The sequence below is a fragment of the Protopterus annectens genome, chromosome 7.part1 (genome assembly GCF_019279795.1).
Source record: "Protopterus annectens isolate FY-2018-M chromosome 7.part1, PAN1.0, whole genome shotgun sequence".
Lineage (NCBI taxonomy): Eukaryota > Metazoa > Chordata > Ceratodontiformes > Protopteridae > Protopterus > Protopterus annectens.
The window spans coordinates 52,821,347-52,844,754 of record NC_056740.1 but is presented as its reverse complement, the minus strand read 5'-3'; the positions used below and the strand labels follow the sequence as shown (position 1 = coordinate 52,844,754).

Genomic DNA, 23,408 nt, shown 5'->3' with positions numbered 1-23,408 from the left:
TGAGATCTAAGTTGTGACCAACAGTGACCATCTCTAGAATCCACTGGACCTTAACGATGGGTCTCCAGCTGACCAGTCCTTGTAATGCAGCACAAGTGAAGTCAACCTCTTGAAAGACTTGGCCTAAACTGGAAGCAGAACAAAGTCATGCTTCACAGTTTTCCTCTGCTGTTAAGTAAGCTTCTTCATTTTTTGGAGTGACTTCACCTGGAAGATGAATAGGAGGCAGATGAAAGATAATAAAGGTACCCCCACAGTACAAAGGACCTACTCCTTCTTCAACAGGTCATCAAACAATTCTTGAAAGGTCCAGCTGTAATATTAACTCATTAAACTAGACATCCAGGATATTATTCCTGAGTTCCTCCATGAAGGAGGATAACCTCAGCCACCATGGCCACCATGGTGAACTCTTCCCTCTCTTTGGTATAGTGCGATCTTGGAGTTGGTATATTTAAGTAGGGGGATGCGGGGGCAAAGCCCCCCACTTTGGTGAGTTTACTTTTGCTATGTTTAGGTTTATTCCCATGGTGGCCAAACGGTTTCTTTCACAGGGAAAGGATTTTGTCAGTCTGTATTTAAGGTGGAATGCAGTTTTGTAGAAATGGGATTGGTTAAGTAAAATTCAGTTAAAGGTAATTTTGTTTAAAGAAAGTACACCCATATATATATATATATATATATATATATATATATATATATATATATATATATATATATATATATATATATATATATATACATATATATAACATATGTTACATTCAAATAGTCTATCAGTTTATCTGGTATATTGGTAGGCAAGGAGGACATTAATGCCCGTGCTTAAAATATTTGTATGTATGTAATCGCAAGTGGTCTAAAGAGGTGATCTAATCACAGTTAATCTAATAACAAGTCTCTAAGTCTGTAGTTTATGTTACTAGTTATAACTCTGATTATAAGGACCATTTATGATTTGTGATCACTGGTATAAGATTTCAGTTTACTTTATCGCAGTGTCTTGGATTGTGCAAGGTGGTGGTGCTCTTCCTTTGTTGTTCCCTTTCTACCACTGTAGTGCAAGTGTGTAGTTGTTAAATCAGAATGAATCTTTGGCGAACATAGGAATGTTGAGCGTCAGTTAGCTGATTCCTGTATTACTGAACTTCAATTATCTGCGTGCCTTTGCAGTGAATGCCACTGTGCATTCGCTTAAATGTGGTTGATGTTACGAATAGAGATTGCGGTACAGTGCAGATTGAGAAATTTATCCTTTTACTCACTGTAGTCCAATCATGGAGTTGGAATATACAGTTTGCATGGGATGGGGGACACACAACCCACAGGACTGGTGCGGGGGGGGGGGGCTTGCCCCCTTGCAAAAATGTGAATTCTATCATTGTGCAATACTGAACTGCATCAGTTTGTACTGCTGGAATACAGGCAGGTAAGTCATAGCAGGTAAGAAAATTATGTCTGACATCGAAAATTGCCGAATTTGAAATCTTTGGTATTTCAATTGGACAATGTCAGCTAATTAATATGCAGAACATCAGAGTTTTCACTCGGAATTTTGACTGGATTACGTTATGATGTTCGCGATTTTGATAGTAAACCCATGTACATATATGTATATATATATATATATATATATATATATATATATATATATATATGGTGGTGCTGCGGTAGCATTGTCGCCTCACAGTTAGATGTCTGTTCGATTCTCCATTAGAGCGTCTTTTGTGTGGCGACATGCGTGAATGGGCGTTCCTTCGTTGAAGGTTGTGCGTTAGGCCCGGCAAGCCAGCACATAAAAATCTACTGCCAATCATTAGCGGACCGGAGTTCCACTGTGGCGACCCCTAACCGGGAAAAGCCAAAAGACACAACAACATATACTGTATATATGGGTACTAGCTGTACTATCTTTTAAACATGCTGTCATATAATCAAGAAGGGGCTTTAGCATTGTTTCTAGATAAACAGAAATCAGCACAGTAATACACCCTTTATCAGAAATGACAGGATGGCCTGTAGGGTTTTTGATAGTTTTAAGAATGTAAAATGCAAAAAAGCTTGCCTCATATGTTTTAGACAAATCTGATGATGCTCACATAGCGAAACTGGTTTATCTGTGGAAGCTGCTGCCAAATAAAGCTCTTTTTATTTTCCTTTGGAGTGCTGGATTCCTTATTGAATGTATGAATGTATATATATATATATATATATATATATATATATATATATATATATATATATATATATATGGGTTCCGTGCAGATGTTCGAAGTTTCACTTCTTCGAACCCACTTCACCGAGTCCACTTGTTCGAAGTAGTGAAACTTCGAACATTGACTTCAGCAGTCACACTACAGTGCGGAATGGGAATATTCTCTTTTCCTCGCTGTAGTGTGATCTCAGAGTTGGTATATTTAACTAGGGGGGTGTGGGGGGCACAGCCCCCCACATGGGAGGTGTAGGCTTGCCCCCCTGCAAAAACATGTTTTGTTTTGTTTTTTTTGGGTCGCCCGGGGTACTAGACTTCAGCAAAGGTGCACTTTCGTTGAAGTGAACTTTCACTGAAGTGTGGGTCTCCTGCTCTATTTCGAAGAATTGTTCTTTCGATGTAGAGCAGTAGACCCATATATATATATATATATATATATATATATATATATATATGTGTGTGTGTGTGTGTGTGTGTGTGTGTGTGTGTGTGTGTGTGTGTGTGTGTGTGTGTGTCTGTGTGTGTGTGTGTGTATTTTGCACGTCATAAACATTTTCCAGACCTTTATTATTCATTCAGTTGTTTAGTAATAGTCATAAAACAAAATCAGGTGTGGCTTATGTTCTATACTTTGTTCACAATGGGCATTTTGGAAATATACCTTCAAATAAAGCCAAGAAAATAACTTATCTGATATGCCAGTCTACACACTTAAATTCATATACTGCCATCCATTCTAGGTCACAAATTTATGTATTTAAACTAGGACATACAGACAGTAAATTTCACAGGCATGCAACCTCCCTTTTTCCAAGCAAATATAAACAAGAACAACAGATACTATTATAGCAGAGTAGCTTTGCAGAATGTAACATAAAGAGTGGATAACACAAAAATCTCACCTCTTTCAAGCCCAATTTTGCTTCCTGCAATGCTTCAATGACTTCTTTGGTTGGAATCATTCCTGGAAATTAGAAAAAAAAATAGAATTACGTTTTTAGTTAGTATATTCTTTTTCAGTCCTGCTCAGGTCATCTCTCTCCATTTCAAATTTTGTAAATTTAAACTTGTTCCTTTCTATCTTTTAGAAATGCCAATATTATTTTTACACAACAAACCTATGCACACAAGATACTTTGAATTGAATGCTGGTTTGTTGGCAGAAACTTAGCTGAATATGACGTACTTTGGCAAAACTGAAGTTCTAACTGTGCGATTACTGTCATCTTTGTAGGCAACCTTGCACATTTCCATTTACAAGCACCAAGCACTCAGTCTGGGACAAAATCATAATTAGATGAAACAGAAAGAGTATCATAGGAGATAAGCGTTCATAACTCGGGGTAAGAAGGCTATGGTTTCTCTTTTCTTAGATAAGAAGACACAGCTTTGGTGTCATTCTACGGAGAGAATGTTAATTACTTCAGGTATAAACAGAAGATGAAGGTGCTAGAACAGGAAGTGATTAAATGTTTCAAAAGGGGGTGGATATAAGGAAGAATGTATTTAAGTTGTCCTGGGGAGTATGAGAAGACAGGGATTTATGTAACAAATTTTACTATAGAAGAGGTGTGAAAAGGGTTAAAGCTGGTTATTAAGGCTAATACTCCGGGGAGAGTAAGAAAGGACGTTTCCTTTTTTTTTAAGTAGGATATTGTGATGTCTATCAACTTATGTTGCTTGTAGCAGTTTGATAAGGGTGTCTTTCTTCTACATTCAGTGAAACATATTTGTTTTATAGGAGGTGGTGGAATTGTTGTACAAGTTGGGTGATAGAGAGGTTCTTGAGAACTGAAGTCAGATTTCTTTGCTGAATAATGGTTACAAGATTTTAGCTAAGGTGGTTCATGTTTGACTTAAACACAGATTAGTAATTTAGGATGAACATGAGGTAGGAGGTTAGTCACAGGAATAGATACTAGGAGCATACCGTGTTGTGTCGGCTTCTTTGTTAAAGAGTGTGAACAAGGTACTTGCTAGTAAGTCAATGGGCTTTTGTAACTAAGGCATTTGATCAAATTCTTCATAAAAAAACATGATGCTTTATGTATATTAAGTGGTTTGTGATCAGGATAAAGAAGTTAATGGTTGCTAGAATGGCCAGGAGTACAAAGGAAAACATATTTGCTGGCAATTGTTATGCAAACAGTGTAATTTTTTTAGTGTTTAAAGATGTAACTAGGTAAAGAAGTGCATGAGTGTGGGGAGGTTATTATGTTACTTAGGGCTCCTCCTTCACAGAAATCTAGTGAGTTTGGTTGGGACTGAGTAGTGGAATTTACTTAATTTTTAGCTGACAGTCTCAGGATATCAGTGTTGGAGTAATGGAGTGATTTATAAGGAATAGATTAAAGTTTTTTTTGAATTTGGCATACATTTTTTCAAAGCTTTGAGGAAAATGCATTTGATTAACACCTGCTTCCTTGGCTTAGAGACGTACTCTGGCATAACGTAGTAGTTTGCCTGAGTCTTTGGACAGATGAGGATAGGATAACCAGGTGGTTAGAACCTCTTCTCATGAACATGAGTAGGTCAGCTTGACAAATGATGTCTATAAGACTATGAGACACTGGTAAGGACTAGCTGAACAGCAAAGGTCTAAAAATTTCTGGCACCTTGTACATTGTATATACTCTCTTAAGAGACATAAATTTATATATGGAAGCAAAAAGAATGTCTGGTTGATGGGTGTGGAAGTATGCAGATGTGAGCTTGTATGTCTTTAGGTTAAATGAAGTTTGTTTGTGGGGTTCTGTTAACTATAAGTGGCTTATTTGATAAAAAGGGTGGAGATCAAATTCAACTGATTTATCAAATGGCAGAGAGCACTTATGGGCATTATACAGCAAAATGTTTTTGTTTTTCTTTTATGCCAAGGCAGGTGACTATTGTATGCACCATGGGAAACGTGGATTGGTAAGTATGAAACAGTATTGTGTGACTCTTAACTGGACAATTATCCAAATGTACATAGCTATTTTGCTCATTATTTTGTTTACATGGATGAGGGACGGGATAGTCTGAATCGATTGTATTATATAATTCTGTTTTACTGTTTCTATTTTTTAATGGTTTTGTTGTTTCCCCAATAAATCCTTCTCCACTCTTTTTAGTAAGTACCATGGTATCTTTTCTGTCCACTTGAGCTGCCAGCAGTTCATGCAGATAAGACCTCCGTTTAACATCTCATCCAACAAGTGTAGCACCTCAGGAAGAAAAAAACTCTCTTTGCTGTACCATTGTAATATTTGGCTGAGTATCAGCCTGTTTGTACCCTGTACTCTTCCTTGCTTCCTACGTCATTTGGAGGTTCCAAGGGCCTGACCTGAGTCTTTTAGTGAATATTTATTCACCTTTTTACCTATGAAGCTTCTTACCAGGTTGACTGAAGATGTTCCTGACACTCACCAGTTTAAATAATTCCTTAAATCCTACCTGTATGGCATTGCTTATGACACATGATAATGCCCCCCAGCATTGTTTCATATTACATATAAAAATATAATAATTTTATAATTTTTTTCTATCACTGTTTATTCTGTTTCTGTTTTAAATTTGAAGAGGAATCCAAGCACCACAGCAATCTGATCTTCTTGGTATGAAATTCATATCTGCTGAATTACTGAAACTGTATACAGAAAAAGCCACATGTAAGCTCCCAAGCTGAAACTGCAGCAAAGAAGCATTTATATATTCTTGAGTTCTACTATATATTTTATTTATGAAATATCTTCTGGCTGGAAATATAAATGCACTGTTATTTGAGGCAAAAAGATTAAGCATGTAAATAATGGCTTTTGTGTTAGAAAAAAATAAATAAAATGGTGTATAGAAATACATAACTCATTCTCTTACTGGTCGCATAATTAATTACTTTTAGAAGTGTACTGTTCTACTGTATGCTCCCTATAGATGAGTACATGAAATGATTGGCGACATTTTCCCAAACCAAAGACTGACACTGTGAACCATCAAACAGCACCTAAGAAATGGTGTTCAGTCTATCTGTTAACATCAGTATGTCCCAGAATCTCATGAGGAACAGAAAGAAAAGGAAGCCCACAGCTGCAGATATTACAAATTTTTAATGGGCATAAGGTCAAAATATGTGTAAGAACAGGAGAATAATATCAACCGGTGAAGAATAAGACAGATGAAAGTAGCAAGTTTGGAAAAATTGTGTACAGTTCTCAAAAATGGAAAAAAAATTTTCTGCCTTTATTTGACTTCAGCATTTAGGATTCTATGCCTATAAAAATAGTTTCCCTGCAAACTACTTACCATGTGACATTGCATCTGGCTACAATGACACCTCCAGTAGATATTGCCACACAAATGGACCTCACAGGTAATGGTACTGCCACACAGATGAGCCACACTGGTAATGGTAAATCAATATTAAGAAGTCCTTTGATAGTGATGGTAATGTCAACAAAGGGAAAATCTGCTTGCTACGAAATGCCTAACAATTCAAATACTTTATCTGTGCCTAATGCCACAAAGAGAGACGCAGAAGGGGATTCTCATACAGTCATAACAATATCAATTTGTCAGTTCTACTGACTTACCATGCTCATCAGCTAACGTCATCAGAAAGTGCTTGTCTTGTTCACTGGGTTTGCTTAGGGATACTGTCCACGATCCCTGCAGTCGCTCTCTTGCCTTGGAAAATGCATTCTCTATTAAAGTCAGCAGACGAATTCCATTCTGTTGTCTGAAGAGTTCCTGAAGTTACAAAGATCAGAATGAAAGGTAAGTCTTCTTGTCTGATAGTTAAAACGTATGAATATGTTGATCACTTTTAAGTTAAATGGATAGCATTATATACATTCCAGTCACTTTTCAATCTGACATACTTAGCATAAAGCTGACATCCTTAGCTTTACATAAGTAATAAGTAAGTGTCGAAAGGAGTAATGATTTCAAGAGGTTTCATATACATCCAGAATTTATAGATTCCTGGTCTGATCTCATACAATAGCCGTTGTTAATATTTCCATGCCATACTATGAAAGGATGGCTAACCAAATTCCACCATACCCTAAACTCAGGAAAGTATTGAGAACACGATTGTTTAAGGATCAGACTGTAGCACACATTCTTTGAATGGATAACTGCATGCTTTTCACTGCTCTAAAATGAAAACCATAAAGCAACATTTGCCTAGTTACATTAACCAACATTATTGTTTATTTAGTAACATGCAATTATTGTATTTTACTGAACACATGGAGCTAAAGCAATGGAGCGAGTCAGTGTTGCTAATTTTGGAAGATGATCTCTTAAAGTTTACATTATAGAAAATTGCTTTCTGAACAAGTTTTAGTATGTCCTAAAAATTATTTAATTAGCTGGGGGCAGGGACTATTCAGATATTATTATCAAACTTGTCTCAGAGACATCCCATCTCAAAAACACTGTATGTTCCATACACATATATATATATATATATATATATATATATATATATATATATATATATAGATATGTGTGTGTGTGTATATGTGTGTGTGTGTGTGTGTGTGCGTATACTGTGGTATAGCTTCTTTTAATACTGGTACAATGAATAAAATATGTTTATATCTTACTTCAAAGGTTATCCACTGTTTCTACCTACTGTGCATTACTGAAATTTCTGCAACTGATTATGAATATACCTTTCACCTTAGCTGACATCTAATATCCTTCTGTGCTATCACTAATTACAATGCCTTTTACTACTAGAAAGTAGCACCATTATGTGGAACACTATAAGACATCTGTTAGGAGATTATTTATTTATTTATTTAACATTTGTTTACCTGGAAACTCCAACTTGGAACAAAGCCAATTTTCAGTGGAGGCCTGGGAGGAAACGCTCCAGATGCATGTCTTTGTAATGTGGGAGGAAAGTGGAGTACCTGGAGAAAACCCACACGAACACAGGGAGAACATGTAGACCCCACAAAGAAGGCACTCCGGCCAAGAATTGAACCGGAGGACCTCTTGCTGTGAGGCGACATATCTATTGCTAAACCACTGTGCCATCCAAATAATTTAACCAAAATGATTATCTTGTTTTTCCGTCTGACTGCTATGTTATTTAATGTATTTATGTAACTTTTATACCAGGTTTCAACCATAACTCTCAGCTTCTTTTCTCAGGAGTAAAGGACAAAGTTAAAAATAATGGGGGATAGAGACCCAAAATTAAGGACGATTTTTAAACATTACTGTAATTCATTTAGAAAGTTAATATAATAATAGTTTTGTATCAACATGATTTTTCTGAACAAGTAGTATGACAATCTAATAATGTCTTTCTTTACTGGCTGTAATCCAACTCTTAGGAGGGATACGGCAAAAATATAAGGCAAAAGCAGGGACAGCTGACAGTGATAGTTTCAACAACTCTAATTACACAATGTGCACCACTGCCTCTAGGTATAATTCCAGGATCATACTGTTCTTCTCTGATGTGTTGCAAAAGTCTCCATTCCAGATGCTAGGAATGCCTCATACCCCTTGCTTTTATGTTATTCATCTACTACCATCTGCATTTTCTGTAAAGCTTCATGCCCTAATCATACTGGTCCTTTCACTATTCAGAAGTATGACTGTTGCATTCTTTTTACTTTCACAGCATATTCACACTCGTCAGGTTTACAGATCTCCAGGCCCCTACTGGGATTGTATAAGAGGTTGCTGAGTAATGTGATGGGACTGGCTAACTGAAAGAATGTAACAGTGGTAGGACTCTCCAAGACAGGAACATAATCAGTCAGTGCCAATTACTAGATGCAGTCGGGAAGGGGGGGGGGTGGAGTGGATTTGGCATAATGGTTAAAGTCTCTCACTTCACAGACACAAGATAAGAGGTTGATTCTGACCTAGAGTTATTTGCTAGGCTTAAAAATGACCCTTCAGGGCAGATAGCCTAATATTCACCTATGAAATACCTGTTAAATATCTGATAGCTAGTGATCTGCAAGATGATAACTTACGGACTCTTGTGAGAAGAGTTCTTGCCAAAAAGAAAATCTAACACAGTTCTGTACTATGTCACATACATAGGCATATGAGAAGAAGAGGTTATTATTTATTCTATTTATTTATTTCACATTTGTTTACTGGGAGGTCTGACTGAGCTAGTAGCCAATTCTCAGCAGATGCCATAGGGGAAAATCTCCAAAATACAGTTTAGCAAGCTCAAAAATACAATTTAAAAAGCACACATTATATACAATTGTTACACATTAGTTACAAAGTAAACAGTCATGTCTACAAAATTACAGAATACTATATACAAGAAGATACATGAGCTACAGATCAGTGTATAGGCATTTCTACAGTGGACAAAGAGTAGAAGATAGATGCTAGAAAGGAGAAAATGGTAAATTAGGAAGGTTTAAAGATTTGAAATGGGAGGGAGAATAGAGTAGAAGAAAGGGGTTTACAGGGACGGTAGAGAGTTCAGGAATATGGGAAAGAGGTATTATAACATTTTTCTATTTGGTTACTTATAAAACATTCATACAGGCCTGAGATTAACATAAATCATCAGTGGAGTCTTATATAGAGAGTTAATCTCATATATCCTCTTAAGCAGTCATTAAATTGGAATTCATAACACAAACTAAAACCCAGTAATTATATATGTTACTTACACAGGATCTATATTATCTTATTTATCAGTTTTTGTTTAATGAATCTTATTCCTCTAGTAGATACAGTAACTTAGTCCATTGGTTTGTATCCATTCTTTCAATTAAAAAAAATCAGTTTTCTCCTCTTTGTTCCTCTGTGACTCATTTCAACAATTGTAGGAATTCTGTAAATTGTGGGGGATAACTTATTTTCCATTTCCTCATTATGACTTTTATTGTGACAGCTAGTATTGTCCATAAAATGTAATATTAATCCACTTTCATATCATGTGATATAGGAGCATTAAATATAGCTAAATCTCTAAGTTCTACAACATTGTCTGACCAATACTCTGGTACTAATTCACATTCATATAGTATATCAGCGGGATTCAATAAAGCTTACATGGTCTTTTTTCACAATGTGCACATGGCCACTGAAAGTTTTAGATTCAGTAAGCGCCGTGTAAAGGTGAACACCACCATGCAGACCAGGTAAACACTGAGGTAGGCTAATTACAGCATAAACAGCTCAATAGCATGTTAATCAACCAATCCAACACAGTGGAGCTATTCAATAAGCTATAAAGCATCCCTGTAGACTTTCTGCTGGTTTGTCCTGTGTATTCCAAAACTTTTGGAATACTGCCAAGGAAAGGAGTCTACACAGACAGAACCATGTCAACTGCTGGATTTACAAGGTATTGTGTAATAATAGGAATGAGTGGCATATCCTTGTATCACACTAATAGAGCAACATATCATTGTTTGTGCCATAACACTAACTCACCTTTGCTCCCCCCAACAAAAGAACAGTCTATCCTTGTTTGCGCCATAACAGTGACACACCTATGTCCCCCCAAAAAAGAACACATAAATGACACAATTTGCTAACAAGCCCTCTTTGAAATGCTAAAATTCTATCAAAAGAACTGTCCCTGAAACATTTGTACATATTTATCACCCAGCATTCCATTTTCATGTATTGGCAGTCATGTATACCTCTGAAATGGCTTGGCAAACATGCCCATGCCATCAGTACACTTCTAACTAATGCATACAGATAAAGGTGTAAAAGCCTATGCTTCAGATATTTCTTATATTCTAGCATATGCAGTATGTGACCAAATGGAAGCATACCTTCTGAAGTGCAGTACTTCTCTGTACAGATATATACTGAAGAAATAGTGTTACGTGCAATCTTTCCAAAATAAACAAGTGTCCCCACCATCAGTTTGCCTAGCTATACATTTGCCTTCCTATGGTGTAGCTTCAGGGCTGTCAGCATGGTGAAAATGCAAATGAGCTGTGAACTCATTAGAATTGCTGAATACCAAAAAGTTGGATTCATGTAGGGATGTAAACATAGTGCAGCCACTCCCACAGTGTTTGGTTTTAATGGATTGCAACTGTAACCGATTAGTGTTTGGGAGAAGGAAAACACAACAGCACTGCAGGCTGCCTTCCTTCCAGTGGGTGTGTCAAGTCACATATGCAAAGTGTTAGATGTAAGGCTAGAAATGTATGTAAGCATCACAAAGTCAGAGGTTGTGTTCTTTCAGCTCCAACCTGCCCTTCATTTTTTGGCAACTGCATATGATATTATTTCCACTTTATATCCTCACACATTTTAAGGCCAATGATATAGAATGGCTTACACATTGCATGTCTCAGATTACTGCTCAGATACATGAACAATGGTCAACAAACACAGAAATGTAAGACAGAGCGTTATATTTGCAAGCAATAACCATGACAGGTTGTGTGATCACTAGTTGCACTACATCCAAAACTACTAAATGTACAAATAATACTTCTATGGTTTGATATCACTGTAGATGCTGCTGCAGTTGGTTATATGCACGATGAGTTAAGTTCCTTGCTGCAAAGCTGTTTGTGTGGCAAAGAGGAATAAGTCACCCATCCTCTGTTCTGAAGATGCACTAGAGTGAGAGTTCAAATCCAGACCTAGGTAGTAATATATCATGTGTACTATTTCTAGTGGGTATGTCAAAGATTGCTTTTCCTCATTTCAATTACCTCTCTCTTTTCTTTCTTTTTTTTTATTGGCCAGTGTTTGTGCATTGTTCCAAATAGTGCAAACAGGGGAAATGGAGAAAAATGAATGTCAGGTTTGGCTATGCTTATCTGGTTTGCACAAAGTGCAGCAGTGCACAAATAGGACAGCTTGCCCACCCAGGAAGCAGACAGGACACAGACAGCCAAAAATAGAAACCGGATGCATTCAATTAATACTACTGGGCATCATGCAAACCCGATAAGAGATGAGCTGATAATAGCGAGACCTTTAGAACAATTAGTAAATTAGGGAATGTCATATAACTAGTCCTGTGGCAGCAGGTGTTAAGTGTACAGATGGTCCTGGGTTTTAATACAGGGTATGCAACCTTTGTTTTACTGTTGTGCATTTCAATTTATAGCAATGAACTGCAACACTGACAAGCATTTTCTCAAGCTTCTTGAGGCAACAGGTGTAAGTGTAGGACTGCCATACAAATGGTCCTGAGTTCGAATACAGCATATTCCATACACTTTTACTGCTGTTCTACTTCCCATTATAGTCACTCTCACTTACAACACTTGACATGGTGTAGCTGATATCAATTATAGGTATGAAGGCTGAAGCACTAGTATTGTGTCAGTTATGTAAGTATATTTCTGTTATCTGTTCTGCCATGGCCTTCAAATTTGTCTAACACACATATACAACTGCTGTACATCCAATAACCTTGAATTTGCTTTGCTTGCTGTTGTTGCACTCTGCCTACCATCATACAAACACAGTGCTCAAAGGTGTGCACTGTTGACCGCCATGTTTTCTCGATGGTAAGCGCAGCACAAAATTTTCAAACAGTGTGTACACACCCAGTAAATGTGATAACTGAAACTGGTGGGAAACCATCACTCTCCATTGTTCTTGATCTGTGGTAGACATGGCAGGCATTTCTGGAGAAGGTGTCAGATTTAGGGCACAGAGATGGGGTATGCAGGAGTCCAAGATTTTTATTGGACTCCTAGTTATAACACCACAGTGACAAGCTTCTGCAGTATGACTATTCTGGCTCCCAGTATAAGATGGAAGCTTGGGATAGTTTGGCCCAGGCTATAACCAGTGTCACCAGTATCCCGTGCACTGGTGACCAATATAGGCATCACTATAATCACCTACGGCAGAGGAAGAGGGATACCGTTGATGCTTGGATCCAGGAATTTAAGACTGTAGACATTCCACAACTGTGTAAGTATCAACTATAAAGAGTACTTGTAAGACTTAAAAGCTGAATATAGGCAAGACTGGTATTCATAATGGTATTATGTTCTGTTTTTTCCACAGCTGCCATGGACTGGGAGGTCAATGTAAGAACCCATGGGGCTAGATTGGCAAGGATGAGGGAAGCATGTGGTTTGTATGCAGCAGAAGAGTAGTGTTATTGTAGCATTAAAAGTTAAAGATAGCTTTTTTGGTATTTTATAAAGTTGCATCAAATTGAGCATTCATATCTCAACTGTAAAAGCACATATGCATGCATTAGTCTGTAGCACAAACCGAGAGTACAATATTGCAAAAATACAATCCAACTCACGCTAAAGGTGATTCAGGTCAGAGTAAAACAGAAAGTAAAAAATCCTGAATATGACACCACGGCTAAGATAAATGGCTAATAAAACTACTGAGGCAATGAAATAAGTAAAATAAACTTTAATCAATATATATAAAACAATAAGCAATCAAACAAACTAAAAACAAAAATAATGAACAGGCCTAAATACAATAAGTGCTTTCAACGATACTCGCCTTCATCAGATCTTAGTGTACAGAGGCTTCAATTGGTTAAAATAATAGTACACAGCAAATCCCTTTGCTATTGTCTGACACACCTACTAAATGCAACATATCACAGTTGATTGACTAAAAAAACAGGAAGTAAAATATTGTAAAGGATGTGTAACCAATCATAAAGTTAAGATTAAATACATCAACCAATCAAAAGAAACTTAAAATCGCTGTCGCAAATATATAAAATGAATGTGAAACAGTATAATAAACACTTCACTTCACTTCACCCTATGATCTCTTAATAGACAAATTAAGTGACACAACAGCAGGAATCAATAAATAAATTGAACAGAGCACAATGAACTACACCATTCTTCGGAGAATAATCCTATAAAAGAACTGGTGTTTTGAAAAACTTAAAAGCTTTTTGTGAAATACAAAAATAGAAGTTATATCCAATCATGGTGTCCCCCAACCTTTTGTGTCCATCACTGTCCCTGTCACTTGTCTTGTTTGCCTGCAATTGCTTCCTCACCTACCCAGCTTACCCAACCCAGACATACCTACTTCCCTTCCCCAACATTTCTCCCTCTCTCTCTCTCTCTCAAAAAAAAAAAAAAAAATGGGCACCTGTACCACAAAAAAAAATTGTCACATACATAGCTCTTCATATCTCACGTGTCTTCCTGATACACTTGATTTGGTCCAGGTGGCTATACAACATGATTGTGTTGTGATCACCCCTCTTTCTCTGGAGGTGGCAGTCCAAATTCAGTTAACATTTTGCACATATGTTCACTTTACAATGTTAAAGAAATGGATAGCTATGGTTCTTTCCTACCTCTCTCCAACACATTCCTACCCTGCTTTCCCTTTGTTCTTTCTCCTGCTTGATCCCCATTTCACCACTGTCATATCTTCTCAATTTCTTTAATTTAATGCATCACGCACCACCATACAGCAACGGTAATGCAAAAGTAGTTAAAAGTATTAAATACAGCTGTATTTGAGCTCAGCACTAAAATAATGCATCACTGTATTAACTGCATTAACCAATGCTGCCACAGAGTCAGTTAAGTAGCAGGTGTATTCCAGAGACTCAATACTAACTGTCAGACTTTGTTCTTCACCCTGCTTGCTCCCCATTTCACCACTTTCCTATCTACCCCATTTTAACATCTTTAATCTGGTCAAAAACAGAATCACATGCAACACACATAAGTAGCAGAAAAAGCAATGGATGTCTTCACTTTCTGGGCTCAACATTTGCGAGGAGGTGTGCAGCAATGGTGAACAGCTGCAAAATCTGTGGTTACCTCTGCACAATGCACTCAACCCTGCTGCACTATGCCAACACACAGCAACACATCTCGTATTAGCAATTCACGTCACTGCATTATCACTCTGTAATGAAAAGTATTTTAAAGCATTAGATACACCTGTATTCAAACCCAGTACCATCTGGGCCAAAAAAGGAATGCATCAATGCATTAACATGTGCTGCCACTGAGTCAGTTAAGCAGCAGGTGTGTTTCATAGACTCAATAGTAACTGTCAGGATTTAGCAATGTGGCTCTCATTTGTCCACTGCTTACCTACACACAAACAGGTGTATCTCACATGCATATGCACTTTGCTAACCTTGACACAAACCCATTGCTCGCTGCTCTATGGAAATGTTAATATTATGCAATATTACTGCTGTTTATTGTCCATTCCCTGTGTATGACATGAAATTATATGTGTAAACATTACAAACTGAGGGCCTTATCTGACAAGATGTCACATATTTACACTATATCCATCTGTTGCCAACTCCAAACACTGCAAATCTGATGTCTCAGTACTTTTTCTACATATATATCAACCACAGTACAAAATGTAATATCAAATGTTGTGTGCTATACAATGCACACCAATATGGTAACATGCAGAACTACAACTATTGACCCATATGCCTAAAAACACTTATCTGCAAGGCTAGGGAAAGAATCAGCATGGACCATATCCACAGGGACATAGGTAACCTTCAAACCACTTGACCCTACCCATTTTGTTTTTGTTAAGGATAGATCTTGCTTATTGAACCTTGTGGACTTCTTGGATACTAACCATACAGACCTGGACGAGGGATAAAAGGACATACTGCCTACGTTGACTTATCCAAGACCTTTGACACTATCCTCCATTCATGTGTCATAGTGAAGATCTCCCATGTGGGAATTAAGCCATACAGTAGTACAGGGATAGGCAACTCACTCACTGACATGACACACACTCTCAAAGTTGGGGACTGCACCTCCACCAGTAGCCAATTACAATTAGAATAGTACATGGATCTGTGCTGGGCCAACCATTTGCAAACTACTTTCCTGAAGCACAGGCAATGGTAGATGGTCTGTGGTTTACCAAGTTTGCTGATGACTGGTAACTGGACACACTAATACAGAGTCCCCCAGTGATGGTAACATATTATGGAAGGAGCTGTCACACACAAGTGATTGGTGCCAAACACACGGACTGAAACTTAAAGCATACAATGGCTCATTGTCCCCTTTGGCAATGAAGTACCCATGCTAATTATGATATACATACCACTCCTCTATGCTCAAACACAGTGTTGTGAGACTTGGGAACACATGTTGATAGCAATCTACACTTTCATCGCTATGTGTCCATAGTGGTGACATACATTCTGCATTGTGCACATCATACATACTGATATCACATCCAAGACCAGAGTGGTCATACCTCTGCTGTACTCTACCCTTATCAGACAACTAATTGAGTACAAAGCTCGATTCTGTCTGTACCTCACCAGATACCTGCAGCAATTGTATAAACACAAGGTTGTGCCTGGGAGATTCCAGAACCTCCAAACATGACATATGGAAAGACTGAAAAACCTGTCAGTGTACTCAGTATCATTTAAGCTGCTAAGAAGTGACCTCTGCCTGCCATACTGAGCAGTCCCAGTCCCTGCCCTATTGGAAATGCTGCACATCTGCAAATCAAATGGGACAAGAATAACTTGGCCCATGGTTCTCAACGTAGCCTGTGACATAAACAGAACATGTTGGGGAGACAGATATATCCCCCAATAACTCACACCCCTCTGTTATGGGCTCCCACTGCATGTGAATCAGTGCTCTTCAATGACCCTGTTCAAGTGCAACCTCGACTACTGGTTGGGTGATTGTAAAATCATCTCTGGGGTGGCACCTATGTCCCTCATGGACAGGCCTTTTGCTGCTGCTTATAAAAATCACTCTTCTAACAATGGCCATCCAACTATGCTCAATAAGGGTACTTGTGTTTTTACAGAGCTAGGCTTCTAAACACTGTAGGGCCATTAGGCTAGTAGCCTCCTATGTATATATGAAGCCATGAGCCTATGCAGGTCTCCCAACATTTTGTCTCCCACATGGCCTGCTGATACTATCTACTATACGTTCACCTGCAGTCTTGGAAAAGTCAGGCCGGTGCTGTGGTGCTTTTGCAATGTACTGTGTTCTGTAGTCTGTATACTTAGGTAGGGGTCCTGTTCTCACTGCAGTCAACTAGGCATGTGTGTCTGTCTCTAACCAGAAGAACAAAAGTGTGTATCCTACAGTTACTGCTCCAGTTCCATGGATTGACAGTTTTTTGATGCTTGCAAATGCCTACACATCCATTTCATGCCAGTCTCCCAACTTCTTCTCTCCAACATGCACTGCTAATGTCATCTACTATAAGTTGACTTGCAGCCCCATAAAATTCAGACTTGTGCTGTAGCGCTTGCATAAAGTACTGTGTTCTGCAGTCTTTAAGCACTGTTATAGAATCCCTCTACAAAATGCAGAATCCACTATTCAACACTGCTTAATGACATTTTGAAGCAGAAAATCATAACTGATTTTTCTCTGCAATCCACTAAGGAACATTAAAATTATTTCACTGTGCCCTGAGATTACAAGTCTGATCATGTACACAGAAAGACTGAGTTTCATGACTTTGATAATTCATTAGAGATAAAAATGTGTGAAGAATCATATCATATAATTTCATATAGTATCATATCATACTATGAGTATTATATAATTATCAACCATGAGATGGGTAAAGCCAATCTAACACCAAACAGGACTGGTTAATTTAAACACCAAAAGCGAAATTATGCTTAAAATAGCCTGCAAGGACAGCTAGCCTAATTTATGAACCTAAGAACCTATAAACAGTCTGGCAAGAGGCAGGTTATTAAAGGATGCTAATTTGACAATGACAACAGCACTTGGTTGGTGTGGAGTGAATGCGATTTCAAGGATACAGATTAGAAGCATACCTGATTAATCTGAGGTATATAAAATAAAGGCAGTGAGTGAAGATAAAGGCATAAAAAGCAGAGAGCTGCTAAAAAAATATTACTGCGAACTAAATGGCAGCCAAGATGGTACCCAGTAATAAACAGGAAGAAACCACAACCAATGTAAGTAAAATGGTAAAGCATAAGAAAACATGGCACACATCAATTAGTAAGAGTCTTTTGGCTTTGTGAGGGTCCCAAACATTTTGTAAATGTAAAAGCTGAAATAAAGTGTTGCAGCATGATTTGCATGCATTAGACACAAAACAGTATAATGATATGTAAAAGTCTGTTGACACTGTTTATCACTGTATTCGCTGCTGGAAATGACAACCTCTCACCTAAAAAGCTTTTGATTAATGACATGAGTACTCCATTTACGCTGCATACAGGATATGTATTCAATATATTGCTATATTGCCTGGGTCTACATTTACGGCATTGAATCTGTATAATAAAGTGTAATAAAACTCTATGCATGCTCATTATGCATTCAGGGAATAAAATATGGCTGGAATATGGGTATGAGTATAGACAGTATAAATTAATGTTCCAATTTCTATTATTTGGAAACCAGTTAAATCAGTTAAACATTTTCAGAGATAATGCTTGTGAAATACTTGTTATGATTAAAACAATTCATGTTGTACAGTTGAGGAGTAATCTACTGTCCTGTGCAGATTGTGGCAACAGCAAAGCCAAAGGTCAGAACAGTAAATCCAATAATACTAAAGAGGCTTTGAGACAGAACATGGGAATTACTAGAAATCATAATCACAAAATGACAGCCACATGTTTATGCAGCACCAGACTGTCCTTCAAGAGCAGTCAGTTAACTGCCATATCACACTCAAAAAGGGATTAGTATTGGCATACAAATAAATATAGTATTACAATAACAATGCTGATGTGATTAGCTGATGAAGTAAAACAGATTCTATGAATATTACCTTACTGCAAGTAATTTCCAAAAGTACTGAATGTGTGTGCAATGTGCTGATGACCTTCTGCAGAAATATTTTGAATAGGTTCAAGGCTCTGGCTATCTGTAAGGAGAGTACTGCATTAACCTTTTCCATAAGCAATGTTAGTGTGTTATGATTTAAAGAGAAAATTCTAGTTAAGTGTGTCACAGCTAAAGGAGTCATACTTAAACAAGTAGAAGTGACTGAATTGTAAATAATATAATAACAAAAATGAAGAAGGGAAGACTAAGTCTAAGAATATGTACAGATACTGAAGACTTAAACAAATGGAAAAAGAACATTATCCACTTCAGACAATTGAGGAAGTTGTTGCAATAATGTCTAATGCTAGGTTCCTTTTATGTTATTGATGCTAACCAAAGGTTCAGGCAAATTAGGCAAGATGAAACTAGTTCAAAGCTCCATATACCCCTGGGTAGATATAGACTTCTAAAGTTACTGTATATATAGCTTCTTTATCTCTAGAAGTGTTCCAGAGAGCTTTAGATAACTGAAGGACAAGATGGTATAGTCATTATAACTGATAACGTTTCAGCCTGGAGAGCTATCAAGCAGCAACATAACTTAAAACTAAAAGAAACTAGAGCTGATAGTGCACACTCGAACTAAAAACATAAAACAAGCACTATTAGCAGTCGGATTCACCTCACTTCCCAAATGTTGAATTAATTTATATTGTATGTAGTTTAATTAGTGATGTCAGTAATAGAGTATTTAAACTGGTGTTTTTGAAAATGGTAAACGGTTCTGATGAAATCCCCGGGTAAGGAAAAGAAAGCGCTCAACCGTGATCCGTTTCATTTTCTTTTTGTTCCATTATTAAAGTGGAGCTTTTTTAGATTGGAGTCATGTTTCTTCAACATTTGGGAAGTGAGATGAATTTGACTGCTAATAGTGCTTATTTTCTGTTTTTAGTAACATAACATACTTATGGTAACTCTGTCAGAAAGACTATTGCAAAGAATGTTGAAGATGAAAAAAAGTAAGTGTTGGGTCTGTATAACTTCTCTCATATATGTGGGACATGTAGTGACTTCAGAAATGCTGAAACCTGATGTGATAATGTCCAAGCAATTGTAAATATGCAAGCGCCTTGTGATAAAATAATCTGTAATGCATTTCACTGGCATGATATAGTATCTTCCCAAGATTATCAGATCATGATGTAGCATGATTTCTGTCAAGGAAGCAAGTCAAAGTTTTGAAATTCTTGAACATCCAATCATTATGACAACTATACCTAAATTGTGTTACTTAAATTCTGTGATTTGTCACAACATATTACTTTGCAGAAAGACACTGGCGAGCAAGGTATTGTTGCACTGTTACTGAAAGAAGATGACTTTTAGGTCAAGAGCTGTGACTAATGCTCAAATACACTATGCTCAAGGAGAATGTGTGTGTGTGTGTGTGTGTGTGTGTGTGTGTGTGTGTGTGTGTGTGTGTGTGTGTGTGTGTGTGTGTGTGTGTGTGTTTTCTTGGTTGTCAAACATTCCATGACAATATATAAGGTAAAATGTTTACTGTGAAGTCAGATCACAAATAACTTCAGGGTATAGTCATGATTTTTTTTACACAAGGCAAATGCAATACTTCAAATGACTTTATCAACTTTGTAATAATATGATCTGCAATTTTAATGCAAATTTAGCAAATTAATCCTTAAGGTAATGCCTTAAATGCAAGATATATATTAATCAGTGTATAGAAGATTTATCTGAAAAAGATCTGGAACTTCTCTGGATTACTTAATTACTGATGTCTGATGAGAATCTGGAAGATCTTAAAGCATGTATAATAGAAGCCTTTGAACTACAGTTGAGATGTGATATGATCCTGAAAACCGGCCAAACAATGCCAAGTCACTGCATCCATTCATGTTTGTGATGAGCCTTCTTGTATCCAAAGTTTTCAAAGGAGAGTCATTATTCTTTGTCATTTGTGAGAGCCATATTAAGCAAAATCCATCCTAAGCATGAACAAGAGTAAAGGAAGGGACTGTGATGTTCTTTACTCTCCAAAGATGTCTAAACTGATATAACAATGATGCAGAAATGTGAAGTATGTAACCTGTTCAGAAACCAAAAACAAAAAAGAAGATGACATATCATGATATTCTGGGTTTTCCTTGGATAAAAGAAGGAGCTGACTGATTTCATTGCAACTATATATGTAATCTCTTATTCTAGTTAAAGTGCTGTTGCAGTGTTGAAATCTGCCTTTATTAGACATAGAATTCCTGATGAAGTGAAATCAGATAATGGTTCTCAACTGGTTAGCCTGGAGTTTTGCAACTTTGTGAGTCAACAAGAATTCAAAAACATTACTGTGATTCTGAGATATCCTCAAGCAATGGCCTAGTGGAGCAGTTGGTCCAGGAAGATAGACTATTATCAAAAAGTGTGACAATATGGAGACTTCTGATTGTTATGCTTTGATTCATGAGTACATAAATACATAATTTTGATCTATGTGCCTTTCTGTAGTACAATTGTTAATGACATCTTAAGTCTAAACTGGTCTACTTCATATGACCTAAATTTCATTTGACTGAAATTCATTTGACTGAGACCAAAACACTGAAAGTTCAAAAGACTGAAAACTCATTTGACTGAAACTCATAACACTGACACATTAAAGGAAAAGGTATATGCCCTTTTCCCCACTGTAGTGTGATCCCGGAGTTAGTATATATAGTTAGGGGGGTGTGGGGGGCACAGCGCACCACATTGGGGGGTGTGAGATACTTTATACATTTTAAACCATACACATGGATATTTATAACTGCAATGAATAACTCTTTGCAGAAAACAATATTTACCTAAACTATGTGGGGAGCTGTGCCCCCCCCCCAACTATATATACTAACTTCGGGATCGCACTATAGTGGGGAAAAGGACATATACCTTTTACTTTAATGTGTCAGTGTTATGAATTTCAGTCAAATGAGTTTTCAGTCTTTTAAACTTTTAGTGTTTTGGTCTCAGTCAAATGAATTTCAGGAAAATGAAATGTAGGTAATATGAAATAGACCCATCTAAACTACCTACTTTATTTTTTCTGCTAGTACCTGACAGTAAACAAACTGGTGATGAACTACTGCATGAAAAAACAATATAAACAGAAGTTTTACTATGACAGAGCAACCAACAATCTTGCAATTTTACAGAAAGGGGGAAAATAAGAATGATTTTAGACTTGGGCATTTTACAGAAAGGTTTGACTTCTGAAACTGTGACAAGCACTGTAACAAAGCTCTAAAAAAGAAAGAGGAAATGTCTGAATAAAATATTAGATCACAGGTGATATTCACTTAAGAGTCAAGACATAAAGGGGTTATTAATTGTACAACAGCTTGAGAAATTTCTCACCACATTCTTAGACCGAAAATATTTTAATAAGTAACAATTTGATGAAATAGAAAATTCCTTAGTGATTGGCCCTGTTACTAACAGAATGACACCATATACTCAGACTGCATAAATAGATAATTCTAATCAAACTACTGCTTATAAATATTCTAGGTTTGGAAGGCTGGTTAACAACAACTTTATTATGGTTACTGCACATAGTGTATGAATGTTGAATATGCATTTTCCAGAAATCAAGCAGAATTGTTTTTCATTGACTGAATCTGTGTATATCAATGTGATGAATAACATAGGTATTAGCACATACTGAACTGCTGTACATAATGTATATAGTACAGTATACAGTTTTCATTGTTTTAATGTAAGATGGATATCACTTACACAGATTTTTATGAAATATTTGTTACTATGCTTCTTTTTTGAAGTGAGAACAATACCACTTATATAGGTAAATATTAAGTATGGGTAGTCACTATCAGTCTTCCACACCTTGATTATTTAAGAACAGTAGTTTGATTAGAACTGTCCATTTAATCAATTTGAGTTTATGAAGTATTAGTTATTATGTTATCTCTGACTTTAAAATATATATTACAACTGAGACAGGTGTGTCATGTGACCTTACTTTCCAAGTTAGTCTGTAGGTAAGCTTTCTGGTGCTCACATACATGTCTGCTGACTCTTACTCATTTATCCTGACACTGCATATTGTTTCATATGTATCTATAGTACACATTGGGACAGGAAGGCATAGGATGAGTAGACTTCAGTAAGACCTTCAACAATTTTTTCCTCAAAAAACTGACAGACAAGCCACCGTACATAGGAATAAGTAGAAAAATAATAAAGCTAGTACAGTGCTGGCTGAGAGATGTGATATAGACTATTGTACTTAAATGAATGTTATTCCTGATGAGAATGCTTCCGAACAACATATAACAAGGATTCTGATCCCTTCAAGTCACATGTCTCTGTACGATGCATTTCTCTAGTATGATAAAAGGCATTAACAAAGTAATTTTTCAACTGATATCAAGAAAAGCAGATAGGGCTGTAAAATATGGATTTTCATC

At 36.9% G+C, this 23,408-nt stretch overlaps 1 protein-coding gene across 1 annotated transcript in view; it reads right to left on the bottom strand.

The window, feature by feature from the left end:
- PODXL2 (podocalyxin like 2) overlaps positions 1-23,408 on the bottom strand; it is a 784,555-nt gene that overhangs the window by 296,241 nt on the left and 464,906 nt on the right. The window contains exons 5-6 of the mRNA XM_044078468.1: positions 6,781-6,937; positions 3,115-3,176 (exon numbers count right to left, since the gene is read on the bottom strand). Of these exons, the coding sequence (XP_043934403.1) occupies positions 3,115-3,176; positions 6,781-6,937 (219 nt within the window). The remainder of the gene's footprint in view (positions 1-3,114; positions 3,177-6,780; positions 6,938-23,408) is intronic.